General features: G+C 39.2%; 1 protein-coding gene across 3 annotated transcripts; it reads left to right on the forward strand.

The window, feature by feature from the left end:
- Positions 1-1944: 1944 nt before the first annotated feature.
- Positions 1945-22270, forward strand: ARL6 (ADP ribosylation factor like GTPase 6). Of its 3 annotated transcripts, none has more exons than XM_053308773.1 (8): positions 1945-1963; positions 3293-3462; positions 6260-6321; positions 8381-8449; positions 9595-9689; positions 14219-14348; positions 18125-18180; positions 21703-22270. In XM_053308773.1, exons 2-8 carry the CDS (start codon positions 3340-3342, stop codon positions 21726-21728), a joined length of 561 nt encoding a protein of 186 aa, XP_053164748.1. In that variant the 5' UTR covers positions 1945-1963; positions 3293-3339; the 3' UTR covers positions 21729-22270. The 3 variants fall into 3 exon arrangements, with proteins under 3 accessions (XP_053164748.1, XP_053164746.1, XP_053164747.1); XM_053308771.1 differs by lacking the exon at positions 1945-1963 and adding an exon at positions 2055-2331; XM_053308772.1 differs by lacking the exon at positions 1945-1963 and adding an exon at positions 2338-2504.
- The last annotated feature ends 1496 nt before the right edge of the window (positions 22271-23766 follow it).

Raw genomic sequence — 23766 nt, forward strand, 5'->3', positions numbered from 1 at the left:
TTACAATTTTATTGAGGATGCTTTCCATCAATTTGCCTAGAATGGACGTTAAGCTAACCGGCCTGTAATTTCCCAGATCGCCCCTGGATCCCTTTTTTAAAATCAGTGTTATATTTGCTACTTTCCAGTCCTCCAGTACAGAGCCTGATTGCAAGGATAAGTTAATATATTTTAGCAAGGAGGTCGGCAATTTCACATCTGAGTTCTTTGAGGACTCTTGGATGGATGCCATCTGGCCATGGCAATTTGCTACTTTTTAGTTTTCCCAGACAGTTTAGAACATCATCTCTTCTCACTTCTATCTGACTCAGTTCTTTAGCCTCCATCCCCAAAAAGCCTGGTTCAAGAACAGGTATATGCTCAGTATCCTCTGCCATAAAGATGGACACAAAGCTTCTTTGCAACCTCCATATCCTCCTTCATAATCCCTTTCATTCCCTCATTGTCTAAGGGTCCAACCGCCTACCTGCAGGTTTCCTGCTTCTGATGTATTTAAAGAAGTTTTTGTTATTTCCCTTGATGCTTTTAGCTAAATGTTCCTCAAACTCTCTTTTTGCCTCCCTTATTGTCACCTTGCATTTCTTTTGCCAGAGTTTGTGTTCCTTTTTGTTCTCTTCATTTGGACAGGCCTTCCCATTTTGGAAGGAAGTCTTCTTCCTTTTTATTGCTTCCTTGCCTTTACCCGTTAGCCACGTTGACATCCTCCTGGACTTAGTGGTACTTTTCCTCCTTTGGGGTATACAGTCTAACTGGGCTTCTAGTATTGTGGTTTTGAGTAAACTCCATGCATTCTGGAGTGAAGTGACTCTCCTAGTTTTCCCTTTCAGCTTTCTTTTCACCATCCTCCTCCTTTTGGAGAAGTTTCCTTTTCTGAAATTCAAAGTGTCTGTGTTAGACTTCCTTGGTGATTCTCTCCCCACATGTATCCTGAATTTGATCACACTATGGTCACTGTTCCCTAAAGGGTCAATGACACTGACATCACGGACCAGGTCCTGGGTGCCACTCAGGAATAAGTCCAAGGTTGCCTTCACTCTGGTTGGTTCCAAGACCAACTGTTCCAGGGAACAGTCATTAAGCGTATCTAGAAATCTGACCTCTTTGTCATGACCTGACTGTGAATTTACCCAGTCTATACATAGGCAATTTAAGTAATCCATTATTACTGTCCTGCCTCTCTTAACACCTCCCTGATTTCCTGCTGCAACTCCCAGTCACTGTCAGCATTTTGATCTGGAGGGTGATAGCACATCTTAACTGACTACAGTGTTGGTTTACCCTCATTTTTGAAGCAATGAGGGACCTTTTCATTAGTAGAGCATTTAAACATGTATGTATTTGAGTTTGTATTTTGGGGATATCTAAATTGGCTATAGAGATTGAAATTTACATCTTTTGGCTTCTAAACTTCAAAATCTATGAGACTGATAAGGAAGAAGTCCATAAAGTATAGTATCAAAAATACAATTAATCAAGACATCACTGAATCTTTCAGTTCTCCCACAATGAGTACTAGAAGCAGAAGGTGAGACTGGAGAAAGAACAGCATTAGTTTTAGAAGATAGCAAGATCCTATGAGCTCATAATTTATCAAATAAGTAAATATTGCTAACCTTGGTGAGAAATGTAACACTCCGCCCCCACCACAAGCTAATCTTGTCAACGTTGGGAATGGGGAATAATAGTATGCAAGGAACCAAGAATTAGGACCTTCCTCCCTCCCTGCCCCAATAAGTATATCTTCCCCAACTGGCAGGAAAGAGAAAATATAGAAGGACCCAAGAAAAGAGGCCCCACCACACACAATCTTGCTAAAGTTGCTGGGAAATAAATTAACACTAGCAGCCAATAACAGCAGCCCCTGAAATTAAATTTTGCCAAAGCTGATGTTACGGAAAATCAAGACACGTGAAACCACCCTAACTTCCAGCAAACGCTCTTCACGCTTCCTAACAGACATCAGGTGGGTGATAGCCTCATAACTAGGGCTTCATAGGACCTCGCCTCGCTCCGCCCTCCTCCTCTCCTGTGACTGGCTGAGGCTCAAGCTTGGCCCGCCTCCTCCCCGCCCTGACTGACAGACTCGGCAACAAGATACATGCTCTCGCTGTGTTTCAGCTAGGACTTTTCTTTGTTGCCGAACCCGTCTGTCAGGCAGAGAGAAAGGTGGGCTGAGCCCGAGTGCTTTGTCAGCCAGTCAGAAGAAGAGGGCGATGAGGAGGGAAGCGATGTTTCTGGCTCCCGCTCCTCCTCTGTTCTGGAGAGGAGCAACGCTCGTTGCTACGGAAGCCGAGACGAGTCCTCTGATCTGCAGCCAACAGCAGCGCACCAGTAAGTGGCGGTGGGAGTGCTCTCGCTCAGCTGCGGCGGCGGCATGGCGCTCCCCTTCCCCTGGCCGGCTGACCTGGTCAGAGGAAGAGGGATCCGCTTGCGGCCGTAGCTGTTGCGGGGCTGCAAAGCAGAGGCTTATCCTTGAGGCAGAGCGCCGCTGGGCTCCAGCACGGGTAGGGCCCTGGGTGACTGAGAATGTCATCTATAGACCCCACATTTGAAGATACAGTACTTGCAGAGCGGCATCATTGAACACTGTTTATCGCACTAGATACTGTTAGGTAGTGTATGGCTCAGGCTCCTTTAATTGGCCAGGAAAGATCCGTTACTGAGCGTTAGGCAGTGAGTGCTGTGTATGGCTTGACTTTACTGTTCCTCGAGGCAGCTCATTTTTATGTTTTCAAGAAATTATTATTGTCCCACTATGTAGGCATTTCCGGTACAAGTTAATTATTTGCCCTGTTCTCTGCTTGTCCGTGTTGTGAATTAAACTGAAAGGTGGAAACTGGGGATCTGTGAACAGAAGATCCTATCCCAAAGGATCAGGTTGACCAGATAATTGTAGATGAAACTTTTCCCATCACGGTTCTGGACACTGATGTTCTTACTTACTGTCATTGTTCTAAGCTTTGACTATATTGAACAAAGTAATTACTGCCTGTTGTAAAATCTTATTTGTTGCAAATAAGTTCACTAACCTGGTTGTGCTGAATTCTGTGAATCATAACACCACCTTTATCCACTGGATAGGAAACTGTGCTTTAGTCAGACTGACATGTATGTAGCCTATCTGCTTTGGTTTCAAGCATCTTGCAAATAATCAGCTTACCTTCTCATTACTTATATTAACCAACCTGCTATAATGCTGTTTGAAGCCATCTTATGCCAGAGTTTCTCTCCTAAATGCTTTAAGATCTTTGTCTTCATGTCCATCTACAATAACTGCAACTATTTTAAATAGGCATATTCACAAACTACGGGTGTTGACTGTGCCATTTGATCAAAATTATGGGACTATTTGACAAGCTGGCTGGCTGGCTTGGCCTGAAGAAGAAAGAAGTTCATGTTTTGTGCCTTGGTTTGGATAATAGTGGCAAAACAACAATTATCAATAAGCTGAAGCCGTCGAATGTAAGTAACTTTTTTAGCATGTTGCCAGACTTTTATTAAGAGAAACTTGTGGAAAGCTCAATCTTGTTACAAACTGAATACTACAGGGCTTGACAAATGCTAGAGTAGGACATTCAGAAGCAGTTATTAAACAAAATATTTATTTGTCTCAGGCAACCCTGTTTCTGTTCTAAGTATGTTACTTGTAAAATAAAGAGAAGCCCATTTACCACCACCTTCTACTATAATAATTATTTATTACATTTTTATACCACCCCATCCATGGCCCAAAATGTTAGGAGCCAGACAGTGGACACTTGGGCTGGCTTCTAGATCAAAAGAAAACTTGTAAAAGCCTAGAATACTGAATTTCAAGACAACAATCACCCATATGCATTATTCTCCACTTTATTTTTGTGTTAAGCTTTTGACATGCTTTATAGTAAAAATGAACAAAACTAATGATAATGGAAGTTGTCTCTAGACAGTCCTACTGTGTGTGATATAGCAGTGCAATGAAGTCAAAAGAAGTGTCCTTGTGTTTAATATATAAAAGCATAGTATAGACCTCAGAAATGGAACTAAAAAAACATATTTAGCTAATCGGAGGATACACTAAAGAAATAGTCCACTTTAAATCTCTGATAATTGAAATCTAATATGAGGCATGTATAATTTAGTTTTAAATAGCATAGTTTTTGCTATGACCTGTCAGCTGATTTCTAGCTTGGCTAAACCGTTGCTAGCTAACAAGGAAATGAATGATGTGTGTATTTGTTGTACGTGTGTGTGTGTGTGTGTGTGTGTGTGCGTGCGTGCATAAACACACACATGTTTCTGCTAAACTCTAAGCTTTACCTTAAATAGCTTTTCTTTAAATAGTAGCTAGCTTTAAGTACAGTGCAGGAAGACATTAATTAAGGCTTTTGTAGTGTTATGCTGTGCCATTCCATTACTTTGAGGTGGTATTGAAAGAGCCTTTTCTTTAATGTGAGTTAACAACAAAATTATATATTTGGTTGTTTATATAAAGGGTCATGTTAAACACAGGAAGCTGCCATATACCAAGTCAGACCACTGGTCCATCTAGCTCAGTATTGTCTACACAGACTGGCAGTGGCTTCTCCAGAGTGGCAAGCATGAATCTCTCTCAGCCCTATCTGGAGATATCAGGGAGGGAGCTTGGAACCTTCTGCAGGTGCTCTTCCCAGAGTACTAACAGTGCTCATGTGTAAGCTCTGCATGTACTACAGGGCTTCTGAACTTCCTTTCCAAAAGTGTCCCCATTTTCTGTGCCACGCAATAAATTCTTCATGAAATCTGGGGAAACTTTAGGAGTAGTACCCATCAGGTACAGATGCAGAGTGGGGATGGGGAGAACTGAGGAAACTTCTGTTCATACATAGAAATGTTGGAAATGTGTCCAACATTTCCAGAAGTTTCTTATCTCCACATATTTAGAAGCTAAGGTAAGATAGCCTTCTGGAAAATCTGCAGAGATAATGCAGTTGGTATTGGGACAATATTTGATCCCTGGCTTGTTGAGGAACAGGCAACATATTTCAGTGTTTCTCGATCCAATAATCCAACTTCCAGTTAGTGGTAAGTAAAATACAAATGTTAAGAACTGCCATATACTTTCTATTTAATCCCTATGTCTTCCATTCTATGGGCAGCAGCCTTCATTGAAGCACCATTGAAATCAATGATACAGGCTTGTTATGACTAACTTAAGTCTCATTAATTACAAAGGGACTTGATCTGCATGCTGCCTTATGTGTTCTGAAAAGCTTGTATACCTTTGCAACATCTCTAGTTTGTCTGAATAGGCATTAGTCCTACTATCCTATTTTCTGAACAAACACAGAAACAACATACTGAATTACATATTTGTTAATGCACAGTGGAAATACTACTACTACTACTACTACCACCAAACCTTAGTGTAGCACTTTAAAACATTCAGAGCACATCACATTATCTCAGTGGTCCTAACAACAACCCTGTTAGGTAGACAGTAGTATTTCCATATTGCAAGGGCACTGAGGTTGAAAGTACTTTATGTGAATATAATTAAATAAGGCATGGTTCAAAAGTACCACTTTTTTCTTTTTAAAGAACTATATGAGCTTCCTATTCAAGAGGTACAATAGAGGAGTACCCAAAATTAACAAGGTTAATTTTTAAAAAGAGAAAATATGCCATGGAAAACCACTGTAAATGTCTCTTGAATCGGGTGGCTCATCAACGTTATGCCCCTAATGCTACCCAATATCAATCATGATAGTTGCATAACCACGTTATAGTCCTCAATCATGTTGACACTGCTTGCTCTTGGAGGAGGAAGAATTGGGTTTCCCCAGCAATCACAATTTGAAGTTTGGGTGCTGAAAACTGATTTCACTGTAGCAGAAATAAAAGGAAAATCTCTGTATCTTTCCCCTGCTATAAAATAATTGTATGTTTGTTATTACTCCAAAAACTGACTATCCATTCAAGCCTTAATACCAATGGATGAATTAAAAATGAATTGGAATATAGCTTATTGATTTGAGTTCAGAGCATATGAAAAAAGCCTACATAGTTGCTAAATAATCTGAGATAGGGAATTCTAAAATAACAAGCTTTCTCCATTATTTACAAACACTGGGATATTTACTTGTTCCTTTCAGCTTTCATGCAAATTATAATTTTTTTGTTGTATGAAACTATCTGAAATTGAGAATTCAATTTGTTAACTTGGATCTGGAGAGTGTGAGAGTTGGTGTACTAAAACTGAACATGGATTTGTTTTTAAGACAAATTTTCTCTTGTGAAGGCTCAAACTCAAGATATTGTTCCAACAATAGGATTCAGTATAGAGAAATTCAAGACATCCAGGTAAGATGCTGGATAGATAATTATGTATTCGTTTTTCTGCTGGATTGTATTAGCTGTAACATTTGTTTTGTCGTATATCCATGCTATGCTTTCTCTAGTTGTTTGTCATTCTGCAATGTATGTTTTAAGGGAGCCACAACTTACCAAAATTTGGGAGCTCTTATAGCAGTAGTGTTCTGTGAGGGTAACTTGAAAAGAAATTATTGCCATTTCAGTTCTTTCCAAGTCTTTATTAAAGTACATTTTAATGGTATTTCCATCCTTGCTCAAAAGAAAATATTGGGCAGGATCTAAAAAGCTACTTTAGCAGCTGGTTTAGTCATAACAAACCATGGCTTATCCTAAACACAAGCTTTGGACTCGCACACTCACCCTTCCCCACCCCCCGCTTTCATGTGCTAAGTGAAGATGTCCATTTGCAGCTTTCTTAAATATGGGGAACAGTAGTTTGTTCAGCCCACAGTTAAATAATGACTCAGTATTGTAACTGCACTACCGATTGCTCTAGTCTTGAATAAATAATAGGCCTCACTACTAGAGGCCTTATTTAACTAGAGGTTAAATAAAGAAGTTTTACTGTAAGAATTAACACATCAGGAGCTTCTGATACAATCAGCCATATTACAGTTAACTGTCTCTCATACATGACAGATAGTTCTTTTCAGACTCCTTTTGGTTTATAAATCCTTTCTTCCATGATTAACCTTTCTCCCCCTATAGTACTGTTAAAAGCACTTTACTGCACTCTGGATAACAAATAAGGATCAGCATGGGCAGGGCCTTTTGTGGGATCCCATCCAAAGTATGGTTCAGTAAATGATCAGATCGATTCTTTTCATTTAAGGCAATAAAACTAATTAGTTTATAACCCCAAGATTAAAAAAAAATTGTCATCAGTATTTTGGGTTATTACATTGAAACAGGATGCAGTGGGAAGGAATTGTGTGGGTGGGATGAATATTCAAATGAATATTCTTCCCCTGGGTCTCTTGGAACCTTAAAAAGGCCTTGAATGGGGGAGGGGGTGAGTCCAAGGCTGATGCCAGCTTGTGTTCTTAAAATCAAAACTTCTTAACATCAAAACGTAACATCTGAAGTGGACCCAGCTGTATCCTGGACATACCCAGTGAGATTGTTGGCTTTGAACAGCAAACCCTTATGCCATACCAAAAAATGGATATGCCATTTTGAATTAAAGACTTTCAGTTCTTTAAAATTTTAAGGTTTTCAGGTGATTTTTAAATTGTTAAATTGTTTTAAGTTTTTGTATATATTTTAACTTGTTTTATGTTTTTAACTGCCCAGAGACGAAAGTTTGGGGCGGTGTAAAAATTTGATGGATGGACAGATAAAAATCAAAAGTCTCTCTAGCTGAAAATACCATGTAACATGGAGTCTACCTTTCAAGGAACTTAAGTTCAAAGCTCCTGTGGTCGCATAAAACGTTAGGTTATTGTTAGGCAGTGTTTTAGATTTGGGGCATTGTTACAGCTGTGCTGATTTGAAAGTATAGTTGGAAATGTGCAGTTGTTGAAGGGATGCTTATAGTAAATCTAGAATTCTGCATTGAAACAAGCCAAATGACCATGACCAATCTCACAATTCCTATTGCACATTTTGGGGCTATATGTAGAATTTAAAATCTCTGGCTAATGTTAAAACACTGGAAGGTTGCAAAGAAGCTAAGGCGAGGTCAAGTGTTGTACTAGTCCCAGAGAAATAATCAAGAGTAAATGGCAGAGGTTTTAAGAGTCTATAAACACTGTGTGTTGATTTCAATATCTTGACACCCTGACCCAAATCAGCATAATTATTTGCAAGCAAGTCTTAATTGAGCTCACTGGGACTTACTAGACAACATGATTTAAGAAAATTTAGACTTAAATTGTATTAAAATTTGCATTATTTGTCAAGTAGTCTGGATAATCTGATTCTGTACAAGAGTACATGGAAGTAAGTCCTCCTGTATTCATTGGACTTACTCCCATGTACATGTGCATAGGATTGCAGCCATAAATGCATTTCAGTTCCAACTTTATTTTTTACTGTCTCTTTATAGTTTGTCATTCACTGTGTTTGATATGTCGGGTCAAGGTAGATACAGAAATCTTTGGGAACACTACTACAAGTAAGTAACTTTTTACTGTAGCTAATGCTGTTTGTAGTATTTGAACATATTTAAAGTTTAATCTCTAACAATGTCTACATGAACTCTATGAAGATGATAGAAGGGTGGTATAGAAATCGAATTGATAATGATGATGATGATCTACACAATTTAGTTTAAACATTAAAAAAAAAAAAAAACCTTCCAGGTTTTGGTGTTATCCATTGTGTACTTTGTGAAGGAAGTGTTTCTGTGCAGAGACATGATGCTCATAATAGCTGTGCATGCTCCAGTTGTTTTTTTTTTAAGTTTATAGTATCAGTATTACACATAATAAAAAGTACACAGTGAAAAGTGATAGTATGAGATGGTATAAGAGAAGAACAGTAACATACCAGTAAAGATACTGTATTAGACTATTGTGATTTTCTCTTTTTTTGTGTGTAAAGAGATGAAAAATATTTCTATCACAACACTTTGGGCAAATGAAAATCTAGAATTCAGAGAGGACTCAGCTGATGTCTTCCTTGTTTTATGGAATGATGCAAGATAGAATTACAAAGGGTAATGGAAGACTACTGTGGGAGAACTCCAGACATTTTGCTTGATTACTGGAGAAAATCTAGTTGAGTTCATTGGTACTGGCTGACATCCTAACAAAGCGCACATGTGAAGAGGGACTGCAAGGACATGACTGGGGCCTCTGCTCAACCTCCCCAGTCCCTCTTAGCACACACGGCTCTGCCCATGCTCTGAAAGAGAGGAAACACACCCCACAGTCCCTCTTTATGTGTGTGCTTCATTAGACAGGATGCCAGCTGTTGTCTCTGGGAATTGGCTTCAGCTTGACTATTGACCACCTAGCTTTCTTGATTCTTGACCCAGCTGATTCTTTTTTAAAAAGCATCATTTTATTTTTGTGTAATAAAGAGGTCTTGGGGGAAGAATATAGAGATGTATTTGTAAAACAACAAATTATGCCAACTTTTAAAAGTTGCCTAAGTTCCAGAATACATACATAAGAAAATTATTTTGTTAGTCTGGAAGGAATTGCATCTAGCTAGTATATCAACACATTACATTGAATTAGGTTTGTAACTTTTTGATTGATTGATTCATGGTTTTAGGAGCTTATAATTTGCCTCCCTGCTTTCTATATTGTACAGAGAAGGCCAGGCCATTATTTTTGTCATTGATAGCAGTGACAAACTAAGAATGGTTGTGGCTAAAGAAGAACTTGATACCCTCCTGAATCATCCAGGTGAGAAGATGCTTTATCATTCACTCAGCCTGTCTTCAGAGTAGAACAATTCTTTTATTGGTAACTCTGCATTTGTATATATAACTCCCCCTTCCTTTTTTGAGTAGGTACTCGAATACAGATGTGAGATCTTTTGATACATTTTCATGCTTAATAGACTTACCACAGCTTTGTTTAGTAAAAATTATGCCAATTTAATCTAGGGATGTAAGAACAAATGTCAAAAAAACCACAACTAAACTTACACATATCATAAGCTTTTGAAAACTCAGAATTTCCCTCAGTTTCTCAATTTAATGGACTGAACAGTTTTATATTGTATTTACATGGACATTGATGCTTGACTTGAAGAACATTCCCTTAACTGATACTTTTTCAGATGTCCTTTGATTATCTTCCTCTCATTAGCAAGGTCCACAGTTTTGATTAAGTGCCGTCAAGTCGGTGTCAGCCCTTAGCGTCCACATCGATGCTCTCCAGGATGATCTGTCTTCAACTTAGCCTTTAAGGTGGTGCATTCATTGCTGTCGTAATCAAGTCATCCACCTTGCTGCTGTTCATCCTCCTCTTTCCTTCAGTTTTTCACAGCATTATGGACTTCTCAAGGGAGCTGGGTTTTCACATAATGTGTCCGAAGTATGATAGTTTGAGCCTGGTCACTGGTGCCTCGAGTGAAAATTCTGGTTTGATTTGTTGTATGATCCACAGTTTTAGCTTCCTAAATTTCTGTGCCTCTACTGAGTGGCATAAGTTTTATAACAAACTGTGATTTAACCTTAGGAATTTTGACATATTTCATTCTTATGAATGAAAATACATTGGCTGATGTCCTGACTAAGCACACATGTTGGAAGACTGGCAGGGATGCAGCCGGGGCCTGTGCACAGCTCATCCAGTCCCTCTGTGCCCAGAGGGTCAGGGAGAGTTGTATGTGGACCCCAGTCACATACCTGCAATCCCTCTTTATGTGTGTGCTTGGTTAGGCAAGATGTCAGTGATGATTCTTGAAAAGTTACCATCTTGCATAGATATCCAGTCTTGAATCACTCAATCTCCTCCAACACAAGCTTATGAAAGAAACTTCATTTTTAAAAAACTTTCTTTTATAAGCCTGTGTTGGAGATTGAGTGATGCAAGACTGGATATCTATGCAAGACGGTAACTTTTCAAGAACTCTCACTGACATCTTGACTAATCCAGATAAGACAGAGGCACTTATTCTGCGAGGTCAGAACTTGGGAGATGATTTTGAGCTGCCTGTTCTGGATGGGGTCACACTTCCCCAGAAAGAACAGGTATACCATCTGGGGGTGCTTCTGGATCCCAATCTCTCTCTGGTGCCCCAGGTTGAGTCGGCAGCCAGAGGTGCCTTCTTCCGGCTTCGGCTGATATGCCAGCTGCGTCCATTTCCTGAGATCAATGACCTCAAAACCGTGGTACGTATGCTGGTAATCTCCAGACTTGACTACTGCAATGCACTCTATGTGGGGCTGTTTTTGTACGTAGACTGGAAACTGCAGTTGATACAGAATGCAGCAACCAGGTTGGTCTCTGGGTCATCTCCAAGAGAACACATTACCCCTGTATTGAAAAAACCACACTGGCTACTAATAAGTTTCCAGATAAAATACAAGGTGCTGGCTGTAACCTATAAAGCCCTAAATGACTTGGGCCCTGAGTATTTAAGAGAATGTCGTCGTCTTCATGATTCCCACTGCCCGTTAAGATTATCTAGAGAGGTCCGTCTACAGTTGCCACCGACTTGTCTGGTGGCTACTCGTGGATGGGCTTTCTCTGTTGCTGCCCTGAAGCTTTGGAATGTGCTCCCTGTTGAAATAAGAGCCTCCTCATTCTTTTAAAAACATTTAAAAAGTCAGTCAAGACAAATCTGTTCCCCCAGGCTTTTAATTAATTAGATTTACTGTTTTAGTATTTTTAAGCTTGTTTTAAGTTTTAAATTGTTTTAATGTTTAAATTTTGTTTTTACTGTAAACCGTTCAGAGACGTAAGTTTTGGGCGGTATAGAAATTTGGTAAATACATATTTCCATCATGCTGAGGTAACTTTACATAAAGTTTAAACCTTTTAGAACAATGAATAATGTTCTTCAAATATGAGAGGTGTTGGCTTTAAATTAGTTGATATCGGGATTTCTTAATTTGCTTATTAATGGCTAGCATTTAGTAGCTAGGGACCTAGCACTCCTATTCAAGAGATCATTCAGGTAGAAATATGCTGAACCCCAAAGCTTTGGCACAGGGTACACATGATCCATACTGTGAGACAATATAGAATACAGATTTTGTGTGTGTGTGTGCCCACATGTGTTGCGTTCTATGAACATAGACTGTATATATGGCAGCAAGATTCTTAAACATGTTGAGGTTGGGAAGAGCCTCATCTCTCCCTCACTGCTCCCATGCATTCTTTTCTACCTGATTGCATATCTGAACAGGTTTTGTGTCTTGGCACAAAGACTTGCTAGAACTTATTTGAAGACAGTGGTAAGATCATTAAACATATCTTCTGGTGGTGATATTTCATTAGTGTATTATTTGGTCAAGAAAAATAATTTTGAACATTCAAAGGTTTGCCTCATCTTTCCATTTGTTATGAATTATGTGAGTGTTTAGACATTACTTCATGGTATCACCTATTTGTATGGTGAGATTGGAAGATGACCTTGAACTTGCCTACTCTAGCACCACTCTCAGTCTCCTCCCAACATGCATACATGCTTGGAGTAACTGGAAAGTTATTTAGTATCCAGAGACAATGGAAATAGCACATTCAAATAGCATAGGATTAGTTCAGGTATTCACTTCTAGTCATGGTAAGGGAAGTAGGGGGAAAGGCACATGCATAAAGTCTACTTTGATCTCACTATACCTACAAATACGGAGGACAGGTAGGAAGTAATGTCCAATTCCTATAGTGCAAGAGTAGCAAGGGAGCAGTCTCTCTACCCCCGCCCGACATTACATGGAAAAGATGACGATAAAATGGATAATTAACCTATTCTAAATGAAGTGTAAATCTTTCTACTACTACTACCACTAAGACTGACAACAGAACACTGTTATTTATATTTTAATGTTGGTCATATGTACACTCATTGATAGTGTTGTTTGATTCCACCATTAGTGATAACTTCTTTGAGGTTAGAAGGGTTAATACAAATCATGAAATTAGGTGGTATTAGTTGTATAGAATGTTTATGATAGAGTTGTCTTATTTCTATTCCTCCATGTTTAGGACAGGCTTTACTTTGGGTTTTAGCTTGTTCACATTTTAGTGACTTTTTCCAGCTCTGGATTATATCCTGGACTATCTTCACTACTATCCTTAAGTGCGCCTTCTTTTTATCAGTGATAACCACCTTAAGAACATAGGAAGCTGCCTTATACCAAGTCAGACCATTGGTCCTCTAGCTCAATATTGTCTACACAGGCTGGCAGGAGCCTCTCTCATCCCTATCTTGGAGATGCTGTCAGGGAGGGAACTTGGAACCTTCTGCATGCAGCTCTTCCCAGAGCAGCCCCATTCCCTGAGGGGAATATCTTGCAGTGTTCACACATCTCCCATTCAAATGCAAACCAGGGCAGATCTTGCTTAGCAAAGGGACAACTCATGCTTTCTACAAGACCAGCTTTCCTCCTTAACAGCAAGCACTGTTCTCTTTACAAAGGCTTACTGTCAAGATCTTGGGAAACAGAATCTAGGGCAACACAATGGTATTGCTTTCTTGTAGAGATTTTTGTCAACCATTTAGGGCCCATTGTTATATTAGTAAAGGTAAAGTGTGCTGTCGAGTCAGTGTCGACTCCTGGCAACCACAGAGCCCTGTGGTTGTCTTTGGTAGAATACAGTACTGTTACTTCCCTTGCTGCTCAGGTTATAGAGGGCTGTTTATGTGGCTATTCCTACTCCCGTTTCATTCCTTCCCAGAAACAGGGCAATGCTGGAATGGGAAGTAACCATCTTGATGTTCCCTCTTCCTTTATCTTGAGGTTCTTATGTTTGTAAAGTTTATTAGGACTATGCCATGTTGCAGCACCATGTGGCAGTGGGCCCTTAGACGTAATGCATCTTCTAACCAAGCATTAATTTATGCTAGGACTCATACCCAAAATCTGTGTTCAGTACTAAAGCTAGGTCCTACAGTATGTATATTACTGATAATAAAGTTTTCACTGTTCATGTGCCAGACTTTGAACTCCATCTCCTGCTGTTGCTGTGCTTAATTGAGAGTTGCTTGATGAGACCTTTATCTGAATAGGAAGTAAATAGGACTTTGCTTTCATTATAAACAGTCTGTACCTGCAGCCTTAAATATATAACATGAGTGTAGGGAGGGTTACATCGAGAGGACTACTAAAACATGCACCTGAGGCTCCATGACTCAAGAGTGTGCATTTTGGTAGGAGACAGCCTTCAGTGAAAAGTGAGTGATGTATTAGCTTTTCTCCTCAAAATTTGTTACTTATAGATGGTGCCTGGTTTAACAAAATATTGTGTTGCTCTTCTAGATATTAAACATCGGCGAATCCCAATTTTATTCTTTGCTAACAAGATGGACCTCAGGAATGCTGTGTCATCAGTAAAAGTCTCTCAGTTGTTGTCCTTAGAGAACATCAAAGACAAGCCATGGCATATCTGGTAAAGCACCATTTCTTGTTGCATTTAATGAGATTTGGAAATATTTAAAAAAAATATTGGCCAACGTATTGCATGGTGAAACATGGGTGGCTCTGTACCACTGCAAGCACCTTTTTGTGTTCTTGAGCAAGAATGCTCTTGTACGACTATATAAACAGTCGCACCGGCACTTCCTCAATGCTACTTATGCCGGCTTACATGGTGCGCAGCGAACCGTGCATCCAAGAGTAATGTGGCTTGCTGTTTCCAGGGCACTCACCAGTCCATCTGAGCTGCTAGTGACAGTGGGAGGGGCTCTGTGCAAACGATGCTGTGTTACATTACTGCTGTGACACACTCCCATCATTTGCAATGAGAGTCGTCACAGCATTGTTCGCACTGAGCCTCTCCCGTTTTCATTAGGAGCATGGGTGCCACGGAATTGGGGAGCCCGCATTCCTCTTGGATGTTTACATTCCATCCCTTGTGGCATGTAAACCAGTGTAAGTAGCATTGTGGAAGTGCGACTCATCTGTCTATGTATTTGCATGAGAGCACCTGCATTGTTATAGTTGCTAACAGCAGCACAGGCAGTTCAGAACTGTTCATGTTTCACTTTACAATATGGCCACTAACTTTTGTAGCATTGACAGTTCTGCTTTTTTAAATAACAAAATGTTGGATGACTGATCTCTAGTTAAAGGAAGAGATCAGTCATCCAACCTTTCGTTATTTAATAATCTCTGTTTAGTTAGTTAAATGGAGATTATTAGAAGTAAACATGCTGAGTTAAAGGGAATCTTTATTTGCGAGGACAAACTCGGATGCCAAAAATGAGCTTTAATCAGCCTCCTGTTTTTGCAAGGCTGTGGAATAATGGTATATTACTGTTGGAGTAAAGTGCACCCTACTTCCAACCTATAATCAATAACTTCTGTACTTTCTGAAAATTAGTAGATTCTAAAAGACTTCTGCCTTGGACAGTTGTACAAGTGCAAACAGTGCCCTGTACATCTTCAAAGTGACTGTTTTCCTTAAGTTGATCATAAACAAGAAAAACACTTTGCCTTCATGCCCATTTTGCTATACTGATCTTGTTGGGGATACAAGAAATGTCATCGATTCTGAAAATCTACAGCTCTCAAGCCATGAACAGGATGGCAGTATTGTGCTGAAGAACCATGACTTTTCATGTACAAAAAAGTGTTAGCTGGGCTTTTGTGATGACAAATACAATTTTATAAATTTAAACTGTACTAACCTCTTTGTAGTAACCAAATCAATAATACTTTTATTATCATCACTGATAATGTGAGATTTTAATGTCACAACCAAACTTCTTGTGGCTTTTTCTTTTGTAGCTCCTACGGGTACAACATTTGGGGTAGCTTTCTTGGAAGTGGTGGTCATAGGGGAACTGACCCGACCCTATTACTTTCTTCTCCCTGTCAGCCTTCTGAAAATATTCCTTATGCCTGTGCAAACAAAATAGTTTAGGATGGATCAACATATGCTATGATATGTGGATCATATATCAATAGATGGCTTTCTTTCAGGCCAGAGGGTTAGCAGAAGGAGGCTCTGGGGCATTTCTACCTCTTTGGTCCAATGAAACAGGAACTTTTAGTTCCTTTTAGCTACTAAAAAATTATCTCATATATGAGTAGCATAATTTCAGCTTTAAGGACCAGGAGAGCTGGTCTTGTGGTAGCAAGCATGACTTGTCCCCATAGCTAAGCAGGGTCTGCCCTGGTTGCATATGAATGGGAGACTTGATGTGTTAGCACTGCAAGATATTCCCCTCAGGGGATGAAGCCACTCTGGGAAGAGCAGAAGGTTTCAAGTTCCCTCCCTGGCTTCTCCAAGCTAAGGCTGAGAGAGATTCCTGCCTGCAACCTTGGAGAAGCCACTGTCAGTCTGTGAAGACAATACTAAGCTAGATAGACCAATGGTCTGACTCAGTATATGGCAGTTTCCTATGTTCCTAAGCACTAACAAGTGAATCAACACGTTGCCAAGCAGCCAAATGGCATATACTTTGGTCACGCTAACATCTGCCAGTCCTGTTCTGTACCATTTGTCCAAATATGCTGACATCAGGAATAAGATTTAAAAATATCTTGTAAAAGCAACATATTTATTTATTTATTTATTACACTTTTATATCGCCCCACACTCATGTCTCTGGGCAGTTCACAATGATAAAACACATTTAAAAACACATATAAAAACAATTAAAAACTAACAATTTAAAAATCAGTGACAGAATTAAAAACCTATACATTATTAAGAAGCTGAAAAAGCCTGAGTAAAAAGATGGGCTATTAAATATTTTTTTAAATTGTCATGTGCCCAGAAGTTTAGAAAGAAATTTATTAAGCAAAGGGTGGTACCTAGAAAAGGAGGTATGAGAAAGCAGGGACCAAGGAAAGGAAAAGTGTACCAGAATCTGTTACATGCCTAAGAGAGAAGCAGGAAATGGAAAGCAATGAAAGAAAGGTGGCGGGGCAGATGAGGCAGCCAAGGAAAGGAGGAATCGTAGGCTAAAGGCAAGAAGAATAGGACAGTGGAAAAGGAAGGGAACTTGGGAGTCAGTACCCATTTTTTCAGGGGTATAGATGTTCCCCTCCAAGCATTTGAGGATTCCCCCTTCCACTAACTCCCCTGTCAAACCTAATAACCCATATCCCCCCAAAAAGTTTCATCTCCTCCTCACTGAAAAAATGTACCATATTTACCAGAATACAATGATTCTGAATTTAAGATGAGCCCATTAAAAATAGAGACTAAATATAGGTTTATACCCTTATTTATCCAAAAGGAAGATGACTCCCTGATTTCTAAAATGAAAGAACTTGGGGAAAACCTAGTTTTGAATTCAGCTAACTACAGTAAATGAGGAATCACTCATCAAGCTCTCTCTGTCTGCATCCATTTACTGCTTCACCTCCTTGAAATTCCCCAGTTTCCTTGCACAGTTCCACCATTTAGTGGGAATCTAATTTTTTTTTTAATGCAGAAATGTTTTAGGCTGCTTTTTAACTAAAAATTACTTCCCAAAGAAAGTAACAAGAATAAAAACAACTTATGGGGGGGAAATCCTAACAAAAAATCATAAGCAACAGAATCAAACAGCTAAAAGTATTAAACACAAAAGCAGAGTAAAAACCAGATCTAATAAAACACTGGAATAAAATCAGATTACATTTCTGGATACTGAACAAAATAAAACTGACTGTGAAATGCCTTGGTGAATTTTTTTTTTTTTAAAGTCCTGACCTGGCTGCTAAAACTTAAAAGTGAGATGACCAGGCAGGCAAGTGTCTCTGAGGTGTGTGTGCCACAGCCAGGCTACCACCACCAAAAAGCTCTTTTCTTGGTTGTCACTTGCCTTGTGTCTGAAGGCAAAGTTGCATGGAGGAGGGCCTTGGTTCTTTGGACCAAGCAGTTACCTGCCCCTTCTTCACTTCATTGGCTGCCACTTGGGGAGAAGGGCGTGGAAACTTAGAGCATAAGGAAGTCATAACATACATTTTGTCTTACTACAGTTACCAAGGAGAGAGGAAGAGGCAATGCACAGTTGCTGCTCTTTGCAACAGCCACATATCTCTCATATTGCCTCATGAGGAATAATACTTCATACTTTTGAATGTTCAGAACACTTTGCACTAATCACTTTGTCATAGTTTTGGTCTTGGTACACTAACAGACTGTTCTGAATAAATTGCTCTTAAAATGTGATTACTTCTCTCATTGTCTGTATGTAGACTGTTAATATATGTGTTCTCCATTTTTAGTGCTAGTGATGCTCTTAAAGGAGAAGGATTACAGGAAGGTGTAGACTGGCTTCAAGGTAGGCTTCATTATATTTTGCCTTACCTATTTCCCTTTTTCATCTTTACCATTTTAATTTCACCATTTCATTTGGCTTTATTTCTACCTATTTCTGCTATCAGACCAAATTACGCAGTAAGTATCTATATCAGACCCATTGAATTGAGTCCCTTATTTGGATTCTTATTTATTAATCATTCTGGAAAAGAGATCTCCCTTTAAAACTTAGATTTAATTTAAGCAAATATACAAAGAATAATTCAATTCCTAAAAGGCATAAATGAATTGATTAAAGCCACTTTTAGAAGTAGTCGCTGACATTCAGACGTCTCTTGAGCCAATTCGTTTGGGTTTTCTGTTGCATGTGGAGTGATTTTCAGCTGTGTTTTTCCTCTCGTTCCTCTGCAGCTACCTGTGCTCCTGAAACAATGTCCCTGAGGGTTCCACAACCCTCACTACATTTACATTTAATATAAATATAAATTGCTGGAAACTGCCCCGGTGCATTAGTGCAGGTTTAGTCTGGATATTGGCCAGTGTTTGTGCTCAGGGCACAATAATATGGAATATACAGGAGAACCCTGTTATTCACGGGGTTCCATTCCATGGAGGTGCTATAGATACTGAATCCGCGAATACGGGGCATTAGAGCAATGGGAATTGGTGGGGAAGGGCTAGCTTCCCGCATGCAAAATATTGGCCCCAAATCATGGATTTGCCCCATTCTTGCTCCACATCGCCTCCAGATGTCCTCCCCCCAAAGTGCCCTATCACACTAAAACCTGGCCAAAAATAGTGGTATGTATGTATTTACTTGATTTATATACTGCCCTTCCAAAAATGGCTTTATTTTTCATCAAAATAAAAACAATTAAAATCAATTAACAGTTGATTTTTGCCCCAGTTTCAGCCATAAAATGGCTCCAAATCACTCCAGCAATCAAAATGGTGGCCCAAAATGACTTCAGAGGTCATTTCCAGCCACCTTGACCTGCAGATATGCTGCTTTATCCCTTTAGTAACGTTTTTATCTTGGCACGCTTGAATGAGCTGCCCTCAGGTCTCCTAGAGGGTCACTATCTCAGTATTCCTTTTGCCCAATGGTTATGCCCGTGCTAGTCAGGAGCAGTTGAGACAATTGATCATATGTTGCTTCAGTTTGTTTGTTTATTTTACATTTATATTCCGCTCTTCCTCTAAGGAGCCCAGGGTGGTGTACTACATACTTAAAAGTTTCTCCTCACAACAACCCTGTGAAATAGGTTAGGTTGAGAGAAATATGACTGGCCCAGAGTCACCCAGCTAGTATCATGGCTGAATAGGGATTTGAACTCAGGTCTCCCCAGTCCTAGTCCAGCGCTCTAACCACCACACCACACTGGCTTTGGTTAGCCAAGGATAGCCTAGGAGATTTGGCTAGCACTATTGTCACCTACTTTGTTTAGATTCCCAGGTCGGCCATCGGCTTTCTATGTGTGTCTCCTTTTGTCCAACAGTGATATTAATATTTCCACTAAGGTGGCAAAACTTTTGCTACATTGCAAGCTGTGTAAGGAAGCAATTGGTAAAACCATGAGTGTCGATTGTACTATATATTATGTTGTAAATGGTGTTTTGTAAGAGAATCATGATTGCTGGAGTTTACTACTTATCTATTATGTTTTTTTGTCTGGTCAATGACTGAAATAAAGATTCAATTCCAACTCCCGCCCCTCCCCGTATACCGAGGTTGGGTGCTCATTACCCAGCCGCAGAAACACAAATCCGCAAGTGCTGGACCCGTGAATAGCGAGGTCGTCCTGTATGTTCCATATTTGTGCTTAGTTGCACACTTACAATGGCATGGCAAGTATGCCTCAGTCTTCCATATACATTTTGGTATATATGTTATAAATGGAGAAAAAGACTGGGCAGTATGTAAAAAATATCTTTAGGAAATATGGAAGTTTATATGCAGGACATACCAGAGAAGCCTTGAAATAACTAAACAATATCTAGATCTTTTTGTTTGATAACTGGACTTAGTACCACTTTAAATTGTAGTTTGGGGAACTAATCTCATTGGGTGAATGAATCTTGACGAATTTTCTAGATTTAGAAGTAGAATGTAGCATAGAAAAGCCCTCTTTGCTATCCACCTTGAACCCTTAGGGCAATTTTCTCTCATCATTCTGTTTTGAGTAGAAGAATCATTGTCATTGTCCTATAGCAAATGTCAGTGTATGTAGTTTAAAGTGGCCATCATTTTAACAACGCTCTTTAGAAATGCTGGTGTGTTGAAATATATTTAAAATGCTGGCCTCATTTTATTATTTTAAATACACCACTAGATGTCAGCAGGGACCCAAAGTTGAGAAGCAGAGAGAAGGCTTGGAAGGTGCTATTTATGATTCCAGCTACACCAATACCCAAGGCTAAAAACTTTAGTGTTTGCTTCCTAGGAATCTTGGAATACAATCTCTGGAACAGTGTGTTGACAATTTCTAGGTCTATAATTCAGAAATGTACATTCCATATATCTGTGTGTGGAAGGGAGGAAAGGATTTTTCCTTTTTGGCAGCCTACCACTATTTCTCCCTTAAACTTCTTAACACTTAATGAAGTCATTCACATAACCTAAAACTGTGTTCTACCTGGGTTTCGGAGCTGTTTGATCTCCCAATTTTTGGTTGTATGGGAGCAAGGTAGGAGAAAAACTTGGGTAGCTTTTCCAAATACCATGCTTCTACACAATCATTTCTACCCAGGTTTAGCCTGCTTGCCCATTTCTTTTGTGGTTTGGGTGGCAGGTAGCACCCATCATGCCCTACCACCAAACCCACTCTGGTGTCCCTAGGAGCTACCCATGGGGAACAATGGGGGGTTTCAAGTTTCCCCACTGTTCCCTATGGCTGATACACTCAAAACATTTTGAGTTTTGTTCTGTCAAAACATCCGGTTCAACCGCTGTTTCAACAAAATCTTTCAGCCATCTGTGTTTTGTTTCGAGCTTGAAACCAAGTGCAAGATCCATTTTGTGCACATCCCTAGTGCACAGCACTGCAGACATGTTTTTTAGACACCCACAGTGGTGCAAATGATTTTGAACCATCCATGACTTACATGCACAGCATATCAAACATTGAGATTAATAGGATTTATGATGATGATTAGGTGCTTAGTCATGACTAATTCAGTCTAGATCCTTCCCTGTGGTTAGTTCTTTGCATCCAAATCACAGCTTGCAACTGCACTTCAAGATGTGGTTTGGAGACCTAGGTGTTTTCAACCTGGGCCACATTGCAAACTATGATTAGCAAAAACCAGGGGTGGGAGTGGAAGAGGGCGTGCATGCCTCTAACCAATGGATTAGTTTTACATCTGAACTGAGCTGAAGATGTACAAACACTTCTGTGAGGGAGCAATGGTTTCAGCAAACATAAACATTTCACTTACCACCTAGTTCTCTAAAATTGTTCGGAAGCCTTAGTAATACTGAAATTCTTTAGATAACATAAGTAAATAAAAACATTATTTTAATATGAATGTTTGTCTTTACTAGATCAGATCCAAGTAATGAAGACCTGAAAAGTCAATAAGCTATGCAACTTTGTAAAAAGATCATTTGTAGATGTATATGATGAGCTGTGAAGATGAAGACTTTTTTTTAGGTCTATTTGTTCTTTCTGTTGGCTTTTATAAAAGCTCATGTAAAATATTTTTTGTAAGAAAACATCGTAACTCATACATACATTCATGAAATTGACCAAAAATTTTGCTGTGGTTGGACAATGTTAAAATCACTGTACATAAATCTAAAAATTCTGGTGTTTTTATGTAGAAACCCAAGAAGATAAATCTTAAAGCTGCAGTAATGTGATTCCCTGATCATTCCCAGTAGTATAGAGAGAAACACACATTGTGTTTCTAAGAGAACTTATACTTTAGCCAGAATTTAATAATTTTATCTTGCACAGACACCAGGTATCCCATTTAATTCATTAATGCCATTTCTGAAGATATATCAGTGTTTATATAAGCAGTTGTGGATGTTTGAATAATTTGTTATTGAATTGTGTTCTGTAACAGATGAAACAATCTTTTGATAAATAAAATACTGGATATGATTATATTGGGTTTTGTTTGTTCTAAGATGACACATGGAATGGCATACCAAAATATGTGATAAACATTTAGCTGAACTTTAAAGTCCCCTTTTTATTTTAAATGTTGAGTGAATTCTATTTTTGTGTTTATATTTTAAACATACTGGGGATTGAGCAGTACATGGTTACTATTTCATATGAATATAGAATCTGGAGTTCTCAAATTTTACAGCAATCTTGGTTATGCCATGGCAATCTAAGAATTAAGTAATTGAAGCAATCATACAGTCAGTTCTGTGGCCACAGTACCTTCTTCAATAGACCTCTAAAATATAGTACATAAGATGTATTGACAAAATCATCTGTACAATAGACCTTTTTAAACTTTATTTTGTTTGAAAAGGTCTAGTGCACAGATGATTTTGTGAACACACTTTACATACAGTATTTTAAAGGTCTAGTGAACTTAGTTATCACAGAACCGATTCCTTTCATTGCTCAGTTCTATATGGATTTCCCTTCCCTGACTTGTGCAGCAGGAAAATCAGTTGCCTGAATCCACACTAAAAGCCATAAGAGAGCTAGCTGTGGAGACAATAACACAAATCTTATATAACGCTTCTTTGTAATCTTTTGTTGACTATGAATGTCTGTTCAAGTAGTTTCTGATCACCATACCTTCATTCACTTTTGCCTAAATGTTGTTTCTAGATATGGCAGCAAAGTTCAATGGCAACACTGCTTGTGCTGATGTGTGAGCTGTAATCCATTCCTGCAGCCTGCGTACATACACATGTATGTACATACACCCCGTACTGTTAAGCTAATGGCTTGTGTCCTTAGTCTACATAGTAGCTCGGAAAGAAGGTCACTAGAGCTCTGTCAGTGTTGCATTTTCTGTCCCCAACATTTCATCTGTGCAATGGGTGAATAATAGATAGGATGCTGACTAAGCTTGCCCCGCCATGGTCACTTCCCTGTCATGCCCGTTCCAGGCTTGCACTATGTAACTGCTTCAGTTCAAATGTGCAGCACAGTTGTATGGTGTAAATATTGTGTATTGGTGCACCACAACTTTCAGTTAGCTGAGAAAATGAAACTAGCTGTTTCGCTGCATTTGGCTAGCTAATGTGTGCACTAGTACAAGATACTTACTGGACTTGGTTGTGATCCTATCCTGCTCACATGGCCATAAGGAAAAATATATGCTGTCATACACTCCTAATGTATCGATGTGCTTTCTGTGTGAAGTATATTTTGGAAGAACAGTGCTTGTCTTACACTGGCTGACGTCCTAAGGGAGCAGATGCACCCCAGAAAGACACCCACACTGCAGAAGTTTTACAGAGTACTAGACTAGGGATGTGTGAATCTATTTGGGTACAAATCATTTTTGAACCCGAAACTAGCTGATTCTTCTGGTGATTTGGAGACAATGAACCTGTGGTCCATTGGCTAGATTTGGGTCCAAATCGAATTACGCCTGATTAGATTCGAATCAATTTGAGATTTGGATTCCT

The sequence above is a fragment of the Hemicordylus capensis genome, chromosome 3 (genome assembly GCF_027244095.1).
Source record: "Hemicordylus capensis ecotype Gifberg chromosome 3, rHemCap1.1.pri, whole genome shotgun sequence".
In the NCBI taxonomy this organism is placed as follows: domain Eukaryota; kingdom Metazoa; phylum Chordata; class Lepidosauria; order Squamata; family Cordylidae; genus Hemicordylus; species Hemicordylus capensis.